The 19,161-nt window shown below is 42.2% G+C and overlaps 1 protein-coding gene across 1 annotated transcript; it reads left to right on the top strand.

The window, feature by feature from the left end:
* The first annotated feature begins 19 nt into the window (after positions 1-19).
* On the top strand, positions 20-19,077 carry nemf (nuclear export mediator factor). Its single transcript, XM_032547113.1, is given in 34 exon segments — positions 20-201; positions 321-389; positions 1,118-1,220; positions 2,161-2,286; positions 2,361-2,509; positions 2,582-2,649; positions 3,360-3,449; positions 3,534-3,589; positions 3,591-3,608; positions 4,103-4,173; positions 4,237-4,312; positions 4,382-4,522; positions 7,698-7,906; positions 7,980-8,093; positions 8,095-8,148; positions 8,242-8,305; positions 8,385-8,473; positions 9,179-9,282; positions 9,390-9,457; positions 9,545-9,658; positions 12,481-12,538; positions 12,656-12,714; positions 12,813-12,933; positions 13,164-13,368; positions 13,454-13,496; positions 13,577-13,626; positions 14,833-14,962; positions 15,039-15,116; positions 15,191-15,403; positions 16,085-16,120; positions 16,198-16,304; positions 16,384-16,427; positions 16,497-16,576; positions 18,888-19,077. Coding segments are annotated over 34 exon segments (3,144 nt in total). The 5' UTR covers positions 20-142; the 3' UTR covers positions 18,966-19,077.
* Positions 19,078-19,161: the final 84 nt, after the last annotated feature.

Raw genomic sequence — 19,161 nt, 5'->3', positions numbered from 1 at the left:
TGACGCAGTGCGCGGTCGCTCGTAACTGTGTGTTTGCGCATGTGCAGAACTCCCCTGCATGATTTTCTTGTTGCTGCTTCGGATATGTAACGTTCTCAATCATTACATTTCAAACATAACTTCAACGTAGAACTAAGTCACCATGAAAACCAGGTTTACCACCGTGGACATCCGGGCAGTTATTGCCGAGATCAATGCCAAGTAGGTGACGGTTGTTAGCCGGAGCTAATGCTAACATAGCCATCTGCTAACAAGGCTAATGTTGATTTGTTTACACATGTTGATCACTCATTCATTTATTTATCGCCTTTCCTTTCCAGCTACATCGGCATGAGAGTGAATAACGTTTATGACATCGACAATAAGACATATCTGATCCGTCTACAGAAGTAAGGCCAGCTTGAGAACTCAAGTTTTATGAACCTTTGCTGTGAACAATATGACGCTATTACAGACCTGGCTTCTTTGCTGGAATTATTACTTGATATTTGAAGGGTTTCTACTAGATAGTTTATCGTGACTATGTCAATGCAATTAAAAAGCAACATTTTGTTTCTAATGCTATTTATAAGGGCAGATATTTGACTAAGAATGATCTAATTTTGTCTAATTTCTTTCTCAAGACCAGAACATATAAAAGCTTCTTCATTCAAGAGAATTGATGCATCAAAGCATCTCAAATCTTTAATTGATTTTAAATAAGCTCAGAAAGTACATTGTAGTACATTATGTAGACCACATGTGTCAAAGTTAAGGCCCGGGGGCCAAATCCTGCCCGCCATAAGTTTTTATGTGGCCACATTAATAGAACTTTCACAATACAAGTTGGGTCTAAATATTATTTTATCAATCACAGCCTTTTTTGTCTGAAATGAAAACAGTGTGAAAAGATATTAAATATTTAATTTAAAGTAGTACTCATTGATTGCAGAGACAGCTATTTATTAATATTTTTAGTAGTTTAACGGGAATTTTTATCACTATGCTTCAACCACAGCCAGCCATTTGAGTTACAGTGATGAATAATAACAGTGCAACAGGTTGGAGTTTTGTTTAATGTCTGGCATTAAGCCGCCATGTTGAGCAGGGTTGACCCCCTGCTGTGCTGCTGTTTCAGGCCCGACAGCAAAGCCGTTCTGCTGATAGAGTCCGGGACCCGCTTTCACTCTACGGACTTCGAATGGCCCAAGAACATGATGCCTTCAGGCTTCGCTATGAAAGTAAGAACCTCAACAACCAACTTATGGTTATTAATACCCCTAAAAGTTTTTCATGTTACAACCTACAAACATCAATGTTTTTTTTATTAACATAAAGTAAAGCATATTTATGCATTTCAAACATGATTTATGATTTATAAGTTTGTAATTGACCCATCTTTAACTTTAATAAGTATTTTGGGTAAAAAATTGCACAAAATATAAAGAGTTAAATTAGCCATTTGTACTTTCAGGCCAGCCAAATATTATTAGTGTAGAGCTACAAATGTTGCACATTTTTTTGAAAAGACAACTCATAATTTTAGATAAATATCTACTATAGGAAATTTATCAGATTTTTAAAAAAATCCATTTTTTTTCTATTTTTAGGATTTAAAACAAACATAAAATTTAGCAAAGAGAATATATTTATTTTCTCTTCTATGGGATAAAAAATATGTCAAAAATAAAAAATTACATGTATTCCAACCTAATGACAAGAAAAACAGATTTTAAAGTATATTATTAGTATGTGAGTGTACCGTAATTCTTTGTGGGAATTCAGTGCAAACATTTGAGGAATAAACAAAAAATTACTAAATAAAAAAACAAACAAACAAAAAAACGTGTGTTTGTTTTTATATCCAAATTTAAAAGGATTAAATGTTTTTTTTTAAAATTATTTTTAGTGAAAGACGCATCTCTAACAGCTGTTAGAGACGCCTGCAGCTGTTGACTGAGGGGTTGAAATTATTTCCTTTTCATTATTAATCATTAATTCATGTTGTTCAGTAAAATCGACTGAAGTTTGTAACATCAGAACATTAACTCAATGCAGTTACGTTTGTGTTTTTATTTTTCCGTCTTTGAGTGAATTTGGATATTTAATGTCATTATTTCCCACATTTTTTCCTTCATTGAGTTGAATCTGAAAATAGAAGCAGCTGTTTTTGCTCTGTAGTGTCGGAAGCATCTGAAAGGCCGGCGGCTGATTCAGGTCAAGCAGCTGGGAATCGACAGGATCGTCGACATCCAGTTCGGTTCCGACGAAGCGGCCTACCACCTGATCGTCGAACTCTACGACAGGGTCAGAACAGTCTCGGAACCACGACACGTGTGGTGCTGGTACCAAACACGCTGACCCGGCTGTTTGTCCATCAGGGGAACATCATCCTGGCGGATCATGAGTACACCATCCTGAACCTGCTGAGGTTTCGCACCGCCGAGGCAGAAGACGTTAAGATAGCGGTGAGGGAGCGGTACCCGGTGGAGAGCGCCCGGCCGCCAGAACCGCTCATCACTCTGAACAGGTAGCACCAATCATAAACATCCCATAATCCACTGAGCCGTAACCAATGGAAACATATCTAAATATTCTACAGGCTGTCAGAAATCCTGAGCAAAGCTCAACATGGGGAGCAGGTGAAGAAAGTCCTGAACCCTCATCTGCGTGAGTATTCGTCCAAATCATTGTGTCTTAAGCTTCTAGAGGCTCATTCAATAATTATTTATGGAAACTTTCAGTTGGAACCAGATATTTAGATACTCTGGATTAAAAACACAAACAGTTGTTCTCATTTTCCAATAATTTATCAGGCTAAACTGGGGTTGAAAGTTATGGCAGCTAATTTTCCTGGATCATAAGTTGTCCCATAAACGAAAAATGTTGTTTTGAGACTTTTTTTCCAAGTAATATAATGGTAAGGATGTAATAATCGCAGTACACATTAGAAATTAAAGGTTAGTAAATTTTAATTTCTAATGTACATTTAGCAGTAGAACTGGAGATCAAATCACCAGGCTGAAGAATTTTGTTTTCCAGGTTTGGTTAAAAAAAGAAAGAAAAAAGAAAAACAAACTATTATGTAAATGAAAATAATCAAACTCATTTTAACTTTTAATGAGATGAACTGATTTATTACTTATTAATTAATTTAGAAAACAATCAATCAATCTTAAACTGGAAAATACAAAAAAATTACATACATTTTGCATCTTTTAAAATATTTCTGATATTGTACAAGAAAAGGCTTAAAAATATGCAGAATGTGGTAATTTTAAAATCAAATTAATCAAAAAAATAATCAAGAAAAAAAGTTTTATTCAGCTGTAAATCTGTTAATTTTGTAAACAAACATCTATTTTTAATATTCTCTGCAGCCTACGGAGCCACTCTGATTGAACACAGTTTGATGGAAGCCGGCCTGCCAGGCTCGTTAAAAGTCGACAGTCAGGCCGACGTTGCTGAAGGTACGCTGGGCCAGTAGGAACTTCTGCTTTTTTCCTTCCATCACATCAGTCAACAAGCTGCGTCTTATTTCATTTGTTTCTCAGTTGCTCCTAAAATCCTGGAGGCTCTGCAGCTCTGTGAGACGTACATGGACAAAACCTGAGAAATTCAGCGGGAAAGTGAGTAAAAAAATAATGTCCTGGTGAGAGTCTGACTATTTTTAGCATAATCAACAGATTTTTGCTCACTGACTGTTTATTTCTGACTGAAATACGTTTTTTATTGCTCCTTTTATCAGTTTTATACATGTTCGGATTCAGGTTAGTGTATATTTAAAACTAACTTTGAATTTTTTAAAAATAAACACAAATATCTAATTAATCAGAAATCTTCTGACCACCTTGCAGAACTGCTGCGACCCTCTAATGGGTTGCGACCCTCATGTTGAAGACCTTTGATTTAAAGCATTTTATTGTAGCTCACACTACCTTTACATTTTGATTTGTTAAATAAAATTGATCTTACTTTGTGTTGGTCTGTGTTATGAAACCCAAATTAAATACCATAAATATTGTTGTAGCCCCTTGAAATGTGAAAAGTTTCGGTGTTTTCTAAGACCTTGTACTTCTTAGTTTCATATTTTCCATTCATACAGTTTTTCTGCTGTAATTAGGGTTACATCATTCAGAAGAGTGAGAAGAAACCCAGCTTGGCTCCAGAGAAACCCAGTGAAGAACTCCTGACGTACGTTTTCTTCCTGCTGGTCAGTTTCCTTCAGTTCGCTCCAGTAACGTTTTCCTCTCTCAGGTACGACGAGTTCCACCCGTTCCTCTTCGCCCAGCACACCAACAGCCCCCATCTGGAGTTTGAGACGTTCGACAAGGCCGGTATCACCTGATCGATAACTTCCTGCCGTGAAGAGAGAACGCTGACAGAAGTCGTTTGTCTGCAGGCGGTGGATGAGTTTTTTTCCAAGATGGAGAGCCAGAAGATCGACATGAAGGCCCTGCAGCAGGAGAAGCAGGCTCTGAAGAAGCTGGAGAACGTGAAGAAGGACCATGAGCAGCGGCTGGAGGCGCTGCACCAAGCGCAGGTAAACGCTGGCTCCTCTCAGGCCCAGGGTGTACAAACTTTATGCAACAGGAGCCACAGCTGTAGAGCTAAGAGAAGTCAACAATTCTAAAAATCAACTAAAAGCTGAATATTTTAATGAAAACAAATATCCTGATTTCTGTATAAAAAGCATTTATATGTCAATTTAGATGATTTTTATGTCAGGGGTGTCCAAACTTATCCCCAAAGAGCATTAAGCTGTGGCCAGGAACAAAACCCAAAGACAACTCTGCTGAAATATGTAAAAACATCCAACTTATTCCATGTTTTTTATTCACTATTCACTAATTATTACATTCATTTAGCATAACTTCTGCCTCAAACGGTCTGATTTCAGACGGCCAAAATTTTATTATTAAATATTATATTATATATACTTTACCAGATAATAAAAATATGTAATATTCTATATTAATCACATTCAATTTTATTTTAGTTTTTATGGTTCCTTTAGTCTATTTCTTGTCAGAAACGTTTAATTTTTTTGCTTTGATGAATTTGAATTTCAGCCAATCAAAAAATGAGCATCAGAAAAACATTGAAATAAATCATTTTAACTTACATTTTCTTTTAAGAAAGATTGAATAGCAGAAAAAAAAATATGAAGAATGTAAGAATTTAAGAATTTCTTTTAATTTTTGCGTTTTATTTTTCTCATTTTTCCTCCAACCGTGTGAGGCCTCCACAGCGCCCTCTAGTGGGCCCACTTAGAAAAACACTGTTCTTTTAAAACAAAAAACTCTTATCTAGTGTCGTTTAATAAATGGATGTTTGTGGTTGTATGTACTATTAAATTAAAATGAAATCAGAAAATGCGATGAATAGTTTGAAACAAATTCTACTTGCAAATCCATCCCTCCAGCGTGTCCTGGGTCTTCCCCGGGGCCTCCTCCCGGTGGGACGTGCCCGGAACGCCTCACCAGGGAGGCGTCTAGGAGGCATCCTGACCAGATGCCCGAGCCACCTCAACTGGCTCCTCTCGATGTGAAGGAGCAGCGGCTCTACTCTGAGTCCCTCCCGGATGACTGAGCTTCTCACCCTATCTCTAAGGGAGAGCCCAGCCACCCTACGGAGAAAACCCATTTCGGCCGCTTGTATCCGCGATCTCGTTCTTTCGGTCATGACCCAAAGCTCATGACCATAGATGAGGGTGGGAACGTAGATCGACCGGTAAATCGAGAGCTTCGCTTTTTGGCTCAGCTCTCTCTTCACCACGACGGACCGGTACAGCGCCCGCTTGACAGCAGACGCTGCGCCAATCCGCCTGTCGATCTCCCGCTCCCTTCTTCCCCCATTCGTGAACAAGATCCCGAGATACTTAAACTCCTCCACTTGGGGCAGGACACCCCCCCTGACCCGGAGAAGGCACTCTACCCTTTTCCGGCTCAAGACCATGGCCTCGGATTTGGAGGCACTGATCCTCATCCCGGCCGCGTCACACTCGGCTGCGAACCGCTCCAGCGAGAGCTGCAGATCACGATCTGATGAAGCCAAAAGGACCACATCGTCTGCAAAAAGCAGAGATGAGATCCTAAGGCCACCAAATCGGATCCCCTCAACACCTTGGCTGCGCCTAGAAATTCTGTCCATGAAAGTGATGAACAGAATCGGTGACAAAGGGCAGCCCTGGCGGAGTCCAACTCTCACCGGAAACGAGCCCGACTTACTGCCGGCAATGCGGACCAGACTCTGACACCGGTCATACAGGGACCTGACAGCCCGTATCAAAGGGCCCGGTACCCCATACTCCCGGAGAACCCCCCACAGGGCTCCCCGAGGGACACGGTCGAACGCCTTCTCCAGGTCCACAAAACACATGTAGACTGGTTGGGCGAACTCCCATGCACCCTCCAGGACCCTGCCGAGGGTGTAGAGCTGGTCCAGCGTTCCACGACCAGGACGAAAACCACACTGCTCTTCCTGAATCCGAGGTTCGACTATCCGACGGACCCTCCTCTCCAGGACCCCTGAATAGACCTTGCCAGGGAGGCTTAAGAGTGTGACCCCTCTATAATTGGAGCACACCCTCCGGTCCCCCTTTTTGAACAGGGGGACCACCACCCCAGTCTGCCAATCCAGGGGAACTGCCCCCGATGTCCATGCGACATTGCAGAGTCGCGTCAACCAACACAACCCTACAACATCCAGAGCCTTAAGAAACTCCGGGCGGATCTCATCCACCCCCGGGGCCCTGCCACCGAGGAGCTTTTTAACCACCTCGGCGACCTCGTCCCCAGAGATTGGAGAGCCCAACCCAGAGTCCCCAGGCTCCGCTTCCTCAGTGGAAGGCATGTTGGTGGGATTGAGGAGGTCTTCGAAGTACTCTGCCCACCGGCCCACAACGTCCCGAGTAGAGGTCAGCAGCACACCATCCCCACTATAAACAGTGTTGGTGCTGCACCGCTTCCCCCCCCTGAGACGCCGGATGGTGGACCAGAACCGCCTCGAAGCCGTACGGAAGTCTTTCTCCATGGCCTCTCCAAACTCCTCCCACGCCCGGGTTTTTGCCTCAGCAACCGCCCGAGCCGCATGCCGCTTCGCCCGCCGGTACCCATCAGCTGCTTCCGGAGTCCCACAGGCCAAAAAGGCCCGATAGGACTCCTTCTTCAGCCTGACGGCATCCCTCACCGAAGGTGTCCACCAGCGGGTTCGAGGGTTGCCGCCGCGACAGGCACCGACAACCTTGCGGCCACAGCTCCGATCGGCCGCCTCGACAATGGAGGCACGGAACACGGTCCACTCAGACTCCATGTCCCCCACCTCCCCCGGGACGTGTTCGAAGTTTTGCCGGAGATGGGAGTTAAAGCTCCGTCTCACAGGGGATTCCGCCAGACGTTCCCAGCAGACCCTCACAACTCAATCCATAATTTACCAAAAAAGCAAAATGCTGAAGTAATAAAAGATGAAAAGTTTATGTTGTTAATTAAGTTTTTCATTTTAAGATGATCTAAAAATTTGTTTTGATTAGTGGAAGTTTCACTTGAATTTGTTTTAGGCATCTCTTCACCTGGTGAAATAAATCTGTTCTGTTCTTGAACTGTGGATAAGGGCCATATGGAATCATTCCAAGGGCCTCAAACGGCCCCCGGGCCTCACTTTGGATACCCCTGTTTTAGTCTGTAAGGTGGATGGATTCAGCTGAATGTGTGTAACAGGAAGTGGACAGAGTGAAGGGCGAGCTGGTGGAGATGAACCTGGCGGTGGTGGAGCGGGCACTGCAGGTGGTGCGCAGCGCGCTGGCCAATCAGGTGGACTGGACGGAAATCGGCGCCATCGTGAAGGAAGCGCAGGCGTCCGGCGACCCGGTGGCCTGCGCCATCAAGGAGCTGAAGCTGCAAACCAACCACATCACCATGCTGCTGAAGTACGCTGCTGCTGATCTGCAGACCAACCCCTGGTTTACAGGAACGCGCTCACCTCCGCCGTCGTTTCCACAGAAATCCCTACGTTTCTGATGAAGAGCAGGAGGAAGAGGAAGGGAAGATCAGAGTGGAGGAGAAAGGAAAGAAAAACAAGAATAAAAGCCAGAACAGGAAGCTGCAGAGGAACAAAGCCGATGCTGGTGGATGTGGATCTGGGCCTGTCGGCGTACGCCAACGCCAAGAGGTTCATCTGCAGCAAACGGCTCAGAAAATTCTGGATTTATGAATAAAATCCTTAAAATCCTTCAGGTGGATGAAGTTTTATTGTCACTTTCAGATACTACGACCACAAACGCAGCGCTGAGAAAAAGGAGCAGAAAACCATCGAAGCTGCAGGCAAGGTGGGGAAGCTGCTAATACAGCTATAATTTAATCTGTAATCTTATTTATTCTGACCTTCGAACCTTTTAAATTGTTCAGGCCATGAAATCTGCAGAGAAGAAAACGCAGCAGACCCTGAAGGAAGTCCAGACAGTCACCACCATCCAGAAAGCCCGCAAGGTCTACTGGTGAGTCGACGAGTTCTCCCTGAAAACCTGTCAGGTGTCAGACGACGCGGAGGCAGAATTATGATGCAGAAGGAAAATCATAAATATGCTTCAAAAAGTTTTAGGAATAAAAACAGAAGAGACGTTTGTGTTTATTTTATATTTATAAGTATTAAAGAGAGGCTAAAAATTATTGTTGTTCTGAACCTGGCTGGGATCGCAGTCATACGAGAGAAAAATCTGATTAATATGAGATCAATCAATCAATCAGTAGAATAAATCAATACAATAAAAATATCAGATATTGCACAATAATCATAATGATACCAGGAAAGTCAATACTAGAATAAAGTCAGATTATTACGAGTAGTCATACGACAATAAAGTTGTAATAATACAAAGATAATTTCAAAATATTACCAGAATTAAGTCTTAATATATGGAATGAAGTTGTAATAGTACAATATTAAAGTATGAAAAATACCTGAATAAAGTTATTACCAGCATAAAATTGTAAAAACATGAGAATAAAGTCCTAATATTTGAATAAAGTCGTAACAATAAAAGGATAAAAGATGTTTCTTTCCTTCCCCTTCAGTTTTGCTCCACGTTGTGGTCGATCACATTAGATCCCAGAAATCTAATGCAGGTTTCTGGATGTGAAACGTTAAAGCCTGAATATTCTGCAGACGCTCGATAAACCGGCAGCTTTCCTCCGTTTCTCAGGTTTGAGAAGTTCCTGTGGTTCATCAGCTCTGAGAACTACCTGGTGATCGCAGGGAGAGACCAGCAGCAGAACGAGATCATCGTCAAGCGCTACCTTCGCTCAGGTGAGGCCGCCTGCCGGGTCATCTGCCTGACCTCTGACCTGTAGAGGTCAGGCCTGTAACTCTGACCTCTGGCCTGTAGCTCTGACCTCTGACCTCCTCTCCTGCAGGTGACATCTATGTCCACGCTGATCTACACGGAGCGACCAGCTGCGTCATCAAGAACTCGTCAGGTTCTGTCTGCCGGCCCGTCTTCTCACGGCTCAGTTTTCTTCTTCTTGTTTTTAGCTGAAGCATCTTCATCGCCTCTCCTCCTCTTCCTCAGGCGATGCCAGTTCCTCCCAGGACTCTGACCGAAGCCGCCATCATGGCCGTCTGCTACAGCGCCGCCTGGGATGCCAAAATTATCACCAGCGCCTGGTGGGTCCACCACCATCAGGTCAGTCGATTCCCACCGAGAAAATAACGACTTTATGCTTCAGAATCCTTTAAAAGCTGCAGTTACTGACAGTTTTCCTTCCACTCAACTTTCTACTAACACAGTTTGTAAACCTTGTTAGCAACTTGTCACCTGTTAAGTAAAGAGTTTATTGTTAATTATGTAGAGCAGAGGTCTTCAACCCCTAGGGGAACATGGAGGTACTGCAGGGGGTGGTGAGAAATATTTTTTATGAAATTCAAAATTGTCTTTAAATATTATGACGGAGTATTAGGGCCATATTAAGAAAAAATATATTACAAGAATAAACCCATAATGCTACAAAAAAGTTGTACAAGAATTAAAAATTGTGAGAATAAACTACTTTGGGAATAAAGTCATAATAATATATATACGTATATATATATATATATATAATTTCTCTAGTTTCTCGTGCTCCTTTTTCCTGATGTTGTAGTCGCTTGGTATTGCTACATCTATCACAACGGCTTTCCTCTGTTGTTTATCCACTACGACAATGTCTGGTTGGTTCGCCATTACCATTTTGTCTGTCTGGATCTGGAAGTCCCACAGGATCTTAGCTCTGGCGTTCTCCGCCACCTTTGGGGGTGTTTCCCACTTTGATCTCGGGGTTTCCAGTCCATATTCTGCACAGATGTTTCTGTACACTATGCCTGCAACTTGGTTATGTCGTTCCATGTACGCTTTCCCTGCCAGTATCTTGCACCCTGCTGTTATGTGCTGGACTGTCTCAGGGGCCTCCTTGCACAACCTACACCTTGGGTCTTGTCTGGTGTGGTAGATCTGGGCCTCTATTGCTCTGGTGTTTAGGGCCTGTTCCTGGGCGGCCAGGATGAGGGCCTCTGTGCTGTCCTTGAGTCCAGCTTTTTCCAGCCATTGGTAGGATTTACTGATATCAGCCACTTGGGTTATTTGCTGGTGGTACATCCCATGTAGGGGCTTGTCCTGCCATGATGGTATCTCTGGCACCTCAACCTCCGTTCCCTGTTGTCTGAGATATTCACTGAGCACATTGTCTGTTGAGGCTTTGTCCCTGATGTATTTATGGATCTTAGTTGTTTCGTCCTGGACTGTGGTTCTCACACTCACTAGTCCTCTGCCTCCTTCCTTGCGGCTCGTGTACAGTCTCAGGGTGCTGGATTTGGGATGGAATCCTCCATGCATTGTTAGTAGTTTTCTAGTCTTAATATCAGTGGCTTTTATCTCCTCCTTTGGCCAGCTAATTATTCCAGCAGGGTATCTGATATAACAGCATAGCTGTTTATTGCGCGGATTTTGTTCTTGCCATTGAGCTGGCTTCTCAGGACTTGCCTTATTCGTTGGAGGTATTTAGCTGTGGCTCCTTTCCTTGTGACCTCATCGAGGTTGCCATTAGCTTGATGTCATCCATGTAGAGAAGGTGGCTGATGTTGGCCCCATTTTTGAGTCGGTATCCGTAGCCAGATAATTTGGCTGAGGGGGTTCAGGCCTATGCAGAACAGTAGCGGGGACAGAGCATCTCCTTTTCCACATTTGATGGACACTTGTGCGAGTGGTTTGCAGTTGGCTTCAAGGGTGGTTTTCCACTCCTTGCAATGAAGGCTCTCAGAGTCCTGTTGATGTTATACCAACATCTAAGCATTCAATGATCCAAGTATGCGGCATTGAGTCATAGGCTTTCTTGTAATCAATCCAAGCCATGCACAGGTTGGTGTGTCGGGTTTTGCAGTCTCGGGCAACTGTGCGGTCTACGAGGAGTTGGTGTTTGGCTCCTCTGCTATTTACACCGATACCTTTCTGTGCCGTGCTCATGTGCCAAGGTGCTCTGGTTCCCCAACACCTGACGCAGACCTTGTTTGGCCGGGCGACGTCTGAGCCGGCATGTTATGCATTTTTGTGTCTCTCATGGTATGAGGTAGGCAGTAGCTTGAAGGGTCTTGCCTAAGGACCCAGACTGGATTCGAACCCTGCCCTCTCGGGTGATATACTGATGCCTTATCATTTGAGCTATCCAGCCAGCCATATATATATAGATATATATATATATATAGATATATATATATATCTATATATATATATATATCTATATATATATATATATATACACTCCCCTCTTTCTGCTGCTTCTCTGCTTCTTAGTGATGAGAACCATGTGGACTCAATCTCCTGACCCGTCGCTCCGGTTTGAAAAAGTGCCTCATGAGAAGCAAACAGTTCTGGCAGCACATGTACATTCAGAACTGTGAAAGTTTCCTACAGACAGTGAAGGCCTCACAATGCTGCTGCTCACTTCCTGAATCTCCCTGGAGCAGCACATGGACTCTGACTGATTGTTGTACTGAACAGTTTTAATATTATTGAAATCAAGAGAATAACTTTAAATAAAATACACTTGGGGTTTATTGTTTATGGTAGAAAATGAAAAAGAATAAATGTTGAATAGAATTTTGACTATAAAAATATATTTAACAAAATGTTATTAAATATGCTAATTTATTTATTGGTGTTGAATTTTACTATAAAATATAGTAAAATATTTTTTAGTAAATAACTGGTTTAAAGGGGTTGAAATCTGCTTGATTATTTCACAATGTATTTATCTTGTTAATTTCAGAATGTAATTGATGTGTTTCTGTTTCCTTTGAGGTTTTTTACGTATGTGGCTGAAAGGCTAAATCACTATGGTGACCATCATACAAAATAAAGATGGATCAGCTAAATTGAGGCTCATTGAGTGAAATCCAGTTAGAAGTTTCACCGTAGAGACGATCCCTTTCAAGTGGGGAATCGCACTGTAAAACCTGACAGTGAGTGTTTTTCAGGTGTCTAAGACGGCTCCCACTGGGGAGTATCTGACCACTGGAAGCTTCATGATCAGAGGTTCGAGCCTTCATCACTTCCTGTCCATAATACCATCACTTCCTGTTTGTAACAATGAGCAGCAAATAAATTTATCTGGAAATATTTATTTGTTTTTTTCCTATTTTTGCTCTTTAGGGAAGAAAAACTTCCTTCCTCCCTCCTACCTGATCATGGGCTTTGGCTTCCTGTTTAAGGTAAGCGAGCGCTGCTGGGTCGCCTGAGGTCACCTGAGGTCACCTGGGGTCACCTGGGGTCTTTCCGGTTCCCACCTGCTCCTCTGATTGGCTGACAGGTGGATGAGCAGAGCGTGTTTCGGCACCGCGGCGAGCGAAAGGTGAAAACGGTGGAGGAAGACCTGGAGGAAGTGACATCGAGAGCTGCTGAGCTGCTGGAGGAAGGGGAGGAGCTTATCGGTACCAAGACAAATGTTTCAGATCCAAACTCATTTTATTATCAGAAACAGATAACTGGTGATACAAAAATCAGTTTTTAAATGATGATTTCATTTATAAAGGCAGAATAGGAGGAAATTACTTTTTCATAGAGCTTTTTTAAACCTGGTCATGATCCAAATTTAAAACGTTTTTAATGATTTATGTCGCGTGTGAAAAGCTGCTGGACTCGTTTCCTCCTCGTTTCCTAGGAGACGACAGCAGTAATGAAGACCAGGGCAGAGCAGCAGACGAGGAGGAGAACCGTGAAGAAGCAGAAATGGCCGCCGCAGCGCAGCCGGGCGACATGGAGGACGACGGGAACGACGAAGACAGCGGCGTGGAAGACGATGCGAAGAGCGACCAGTTCAGCTTTCCAGACACCACCATCTCCCTCTCCCACTTACAGCCAATCAGGTAGCATCTCCGTCCAAACAGGAAGTTCTCCTTTGTTCCTGCTTGAACGTGAAGGAAACAACAAATCGTTCTTCCTCGTTTCTAGGATGGCTCAGAATCCCAGCTTCAAGAACGAAACAACAACTCAGGCAGATATCTGCACCTTTTCCTCTTCTCCAGGTGTTTTATCAGGTTATTTTATTTAATTTTTGATGTTTTGTTCCTTCAGGCTGAGGCGGATTCACAAGGGAAGAAACACATGAGTGCCAAGCAGAGGAGGTGAGCTCAATATGTATTTAAGATCAAATTAAAAAGCTTAAATCTTCCTCAGGTCGCAGTTTCAGCTCACCAGATCAGCCGTTAATGTTCAGTAAACAGGCCTCCGATTTTCTCATTTTTTAAAGTATTTTGAGCTGCAGATTCATCCTTTGCTACTAATGATCAAACATTCACTAGAGTAATTCTGTTATTGCATTTTAAGCAATAACATGTTTAATTTCTTGTTTAACCCTGTAACACTCGGTGTTGTTATATTACAGCGTCTCTATTTCAAACACAAAAAGCACAAATATTGATTTTTCCTCAGATTTTTTTAACCCAAACTTAGAGCTTGAACCTGTTCAGGTTTGGAAATGTGCATAGAAATACCAAATTATTTCAAAAATACCTTTGGGTTATTATCACGTCTCAAACATGTGTACACGTGTAATTTAACATTTGTACAAAATAATTAAATATTAATCAGGTAGTTTTGATTTTTCCTAAAACTTGACAAAAACAAACAGTAAAAACCTGAAAACATGTTTTCACTACAAACCTTTTCTTTATGTAGATTCATGAGTTGGAATGGCCTAGTCAAAGTAACAACCTAAAAAGATGTCCAGTGGGTAGCAAAATGAGGTTCTATGAGGTATTTATGACATTCCAGGGGAAAAGTAGGAGAAAAACAGATTTCTGTTCGAAACTAAAACCATTTATCATTTCCTTCTATTTCTTTATCACGATAAACTGATATTGCGATAACTATTGCTCTGTCATGCACTGCAAAAACACTCAATCTTACCAAGTATTTGGTTTAGTTTAGTAATATTTTAGTACACTTGAAACAAGACAAAACTAACTTTTCTGCAAAAATTAGGAGCTCGTTTTAAATCTATAAATCCTTAAAACTGATTATAATAAGGCAAAAATGTCATCAATTACAAGTGAAAAAATCCTCATTCTTTCACAATTGTAAGGAATTATTTACTTAAAACAAGCTTCTATATTTTGCTGAAAAGTTTCTTGTAAGTTAGTTTTGTCTTATTTCAAGTGAACTACAAACTAGACACTTGATTTTGTATTTTTCAGCCTAAAATCCCAATAAAACTTTTTATTTATTTTTTTGTGATGGGAAAACGTGTGGAAAAGCTCAAAGAAGGAATTGATTTATTATTAATGATGATTAATTTAACGACACTCAGAGGTTTTTGCCTCTTTTTTTAGAGAAGAGAAGAAGAAGAAGCAGAAACAGGAAGATTGTGACGGCGAGGAGAAGTCGGAGGTTTCCTCCGTGGATCTGGAGTCAAAAGGTGGAGGAGGTTCTTCTCAGCAGCCGCTGAAGAGAGGTCAGAAGGTGAGATAAACGCCTCAACAGAACCAGAACCAGAACCGCTTAGGTGGAAAATGAAATATTCCTGCTGCCGGGACAGAACAAGCTGAAGAAGATCAAGGAGAAGTACAAGGACCAGGACGAAGAGGACCGGGAGCTGATGATGCAGCTGCTGGGGGTGAGGAAGATCGTCGGCTGCCGCCGCTCCAACGCAGCCCAGATGCTAACGCCCGACCCGTTTCTGCCCTGCAGTCTGCCGGGGCAGCCAAGGAGGAGAAGGACAGAGGGAAGAAAGGAAGGAAGGGGAAGGGGAAGGAGGAGCCGGGCAGGAAACCACAGCCGAAACCGCAGCAGAAACCTCGAAACATGGCCGCCGACGACAAGAAACCGCAGCAGGAAGGAGGAGGAGAGGAAGAGGAGGAAGAGGAGAAGCCGGCCGGAGAGCAGCAGCAGCAGGAGGAGAAGGTAGAAAACACAAATGACAGAAAAAAATTCTAACTTGAACTTTTGTGATCTGTACAACAGCATGAGGGATAATTCAGATAATTTCTGTTTAATTACGAGAAAAAGTCACAATATTAGCAGAATAAAGATTCAATTTTACCAAAACGGCTTAAATTTACGAGACAAATATGTTCTAATGTGAAAGAAGTTCTACCATGACCGCTCAGTCAGTGTAGAGTTGTTTGCTATTTATAATAATTTGATGGAAATCCATTTAAATCGGAAATCTGATCTGGTAAACAAATATTGATAAGATGAAATCATAATATTATGACTTCATTCTTGTAATAGGACTTAATTTGTTTTTAATATTGTGACTTTATTCTCATAATTAAAAAACAATTTTAGCCTGGCTAAAGGTAATTTTATTTATATGGCACATTTTCAGCAACAAGGCAATACAAAGTGCTCTAATATTTTGTTGATCTGAATTCAAAGTCCAAATAAACACAAACTGTAAAACGCTTCTCAAACAAGATGGCCGCCTCTCTAAACTATGGAAACACCAAAAATCCAGATTGTCCTAAAATTAAATCTTTGAAAACCAAAAGTTTGACTAATCGATGATCAATTTATCGCCCAGCTCTAACAGAATGTGGGTTTAGTTACTTCCTGACTCAGCAGTGATGTCATTTCCTGCAGGAAGAAGAGGCGGACCAGGACAACGCCGGAGCGGAGGTGAGCTTCCTGCCTCAGGTGAGTAAACGCCGCTAGTCGGAGCTTCATCCTCTCGGCTTCCTGTTTCCTGGCGACAGGAAGCAGAAAACCTGCTGACGTCTCTGAGCGGCCAGCCGCACCCCGACGACGTCCTGCTGTTCGCCGTCCCCGTCTGCGCCCCCTACACCGCCCTGTCCAACTATAAGTAGGTGTCCAAACTGTCCAAGCCGTCCTCAGGGACCAAAGCCACGGCCTCGGTGTGACGGTGCTTCTGTTGTCCGCAGACATAAAGTGAAGCTGACTCCAGGCTCTCAGAAGAAAGGAAAAGGTAGAAAAGATCCCGGATGATTCCTGCAGGTCGAGGCTCGATGCTGACGTGACGTTTTCTGTTTTCAAGCGGCTCGGACGGCGGTGCTCAGCTTCATAAAGGCTAAAGACGCTTCGACCCGGGAGAAGGACCTGTTCCGCAGCGTCAAGGTAAAAAATATTCACACCTAAAACACCAACAGGAAGGAAAACCTCACATTATTTAAGAAATATATATGTAACCTCACATTTTTTACATTTATTTAACAAATATTTACATCTTCTAAACCTATTTTAAAACTTTTTATCACAGAAAAAAATGTTAGATACATATTTCTACGCGTTTTTTGCAATACATTTTTCAAATTTATTCAACCAATAAATACACTGCCTGGCCAAAAAAAAAGTCGCCACCAAAAAATGGTCACACTCTCTAATATTTTGTTGGAGCGCCTTTAGCTTTGATTACAGCCCGCATTCGCTGTGGCATTGTTTCAATAAGCTTCTGCAGTGTCACAAGATTTATTTCCATCCAGTGTTGCATTAATCTTTCACCAAGATCTTGTATTGATGATGGGAGAGTCTGACCACTGCGCAAAGCCTTCTCCAGCACATCCCAAAGATTCTCAATGGGGTTAAGGTCTGGACTCTGTGGTGGCCAATCCATGTGTGAAAAAGATGTCTCATGCTCCCTGAACCACTCTTTCACAATGTGAGCCCCATGAATCCTGGCATTGTCATCTTGGAATATGCCCGTTCCATTTGGGAAGACAAAATCCATTGATGGAATAACCTGGTCATTCAGTATATTCAGGTAGTCAGCTGACCTCATTCTTTGGGCACACAATGTTGCTGAACCTAGACCTGACCAACTGCAGCAACCCCAGATCATAGCACTGCCCCCACAGGCTTGTACTGTAGGCACTAGGCATGATGGGTGCATCACTTCACCTGCCTCTCTTCTTACCCTGATGCGCCCATCACTCTGGAACAGGGTAAATCTGGACTCATCAGACCACATGACCCTCTTCCATTCCTCCAGAGTCCAATCTTTATGCTCCCTAGCAAACTGAAGCCTTTTTTTCTGGTTAGCCTTACTGATTAGAGGTTTTCTTACGGCTACACAAGCTGTTCAATCCCAACCCCTTGAGTTCCCTTCGCATTGTGCGTGTGGAAATGCTTTTGCGTTCACAATTAAACATACTCCTGAGTTCTGCTGTTGTTTTTCTTCGATTTGATTTGACCAAACGTTAAGTAATCGCCGATCACGATCATTCAGGATTTTTTTCCGACCACATTTCTTCCTGGAAGACGATGGTTCCCCACCATCCTTCCAGTTTTTAATGATGCGTTGGACAGTTCTTAACCCAATTCTAGTAGTTTCTGCAATCTCCTTAGATGTTTTCTCTGCTTGATGCATGCCAATGATTTGACCCTTCTTAAACAGACTAACGTCTTTTCCACGACCACAGGATGTGTCTTTTGCCATGGTTGTTTAAGAAATGAGGAGTTACTCATTGCATCAGCTGGGGTTAAATAACTTGTTGCCAGCTGAAAGATAATCGCCTATGCAGCACTTATCCAATAGGAGGCTTGTACCTATTTGCTTAGTTAAATCCAGGTGGCGACTTTTTTTTTGGCCAGGCAGTGTACATTTCACTAGCTTTTTTTTTTTCTCTGAAGAGTTTTTGCGGCGCTAGCGGCTCGTATTTTTTCGACAGTAGGCAGACAGGAAGGAGGGGGGGAAGACATGCGGCAAAGGTCGTCGGGACCGGGAGTCGAACCCGCGACGTCCACGTCGAGGACTAAGGCCTCCAAACGTGGGGCGTGCTAACCCGCTGCACCACCGCAGCACGCCCCGTCACTAGCTATTTTATATTATTTATTGAATAAATTAGAAACATTTATTGTAGGTATGTAAATATGTAACAAACATTTTATGTTTATATATTTTTGTTAAATTATGTAACACATATTTATAATTAACAAATATTTCATATTTAACATGAAATATTTGTTAAATATATTACATATTTAAGTTACATACAGTTACATATATATGTGTGTTAAATATTTCATATTTAACACACATATATACAGTATATGTACATATGTACATGTATATATCATATATATATTTTACATCACATTTTTCTAATTTATTCAGCAGACTTATAAAAACTTTTATTATAAAAACTTTCATTACAAAAGTTTATTTTAAAATGTAATTAACACTGAGAAGGAAAGTCTGAGGAAGAAAAAAGACTGAAGTTACTCTGAATGTTGGACCTGGACCAGAATCTCGTTGTTCTGAAGGTCCAACCCGTTACTGCTGGTTAAAATCTTAACCTTCTGGTCACTTTACGCATCGATAGTTTAGCTTTAAACACACTGGGTCTCAGTTTCTCCGGTTCCGTTAGTCCGGGTCTCAGTTTGTCCGGTTCCGTTAGTCCGGGTCTCAGTCTGTCCGGTTCTGTTTCAGGACGCGGACCTTTCCAGAAACATGCCGGGGAAGGTGAAGGTGTCGGCGCCGAACCTGCTGGCTGCCAAGAGGAAATGAAGCCGTTCCGGATCCTGGCCGCTCCACTGAGGGATTGGGAGCTTTAATTGTAAAGATTGTAATGATTCCATTCACAAAAATATTAGAAATAAAATAAAAAATCTGAAGTCGACTCAATTCGTTTGTATTTTTCATTTTATTTGGATACAATCTTGAATTACGGTACATACAATGACAGGAGGTAATTTTGTGCAAA

This window comes from Xiphophorus hellerii, chromosome 19, assembly GCF_003331165.1.
Source record: "Xiphophorus hellerii strain 12219 chromosome 19, Xiphophorus_hellerii-4.1, whole genome shotgun sequence".
Taxonomy (NCBI): Eukaryota; Metazoa; Chordata; class Actinopteri; order Cyprinodontiformes; family Poeciliidae; genus Xiphophorus; species Xiphophorus hellerii.
This window is presented reverse-complemented; position numbering and strand designations above follow the sequence as displayed.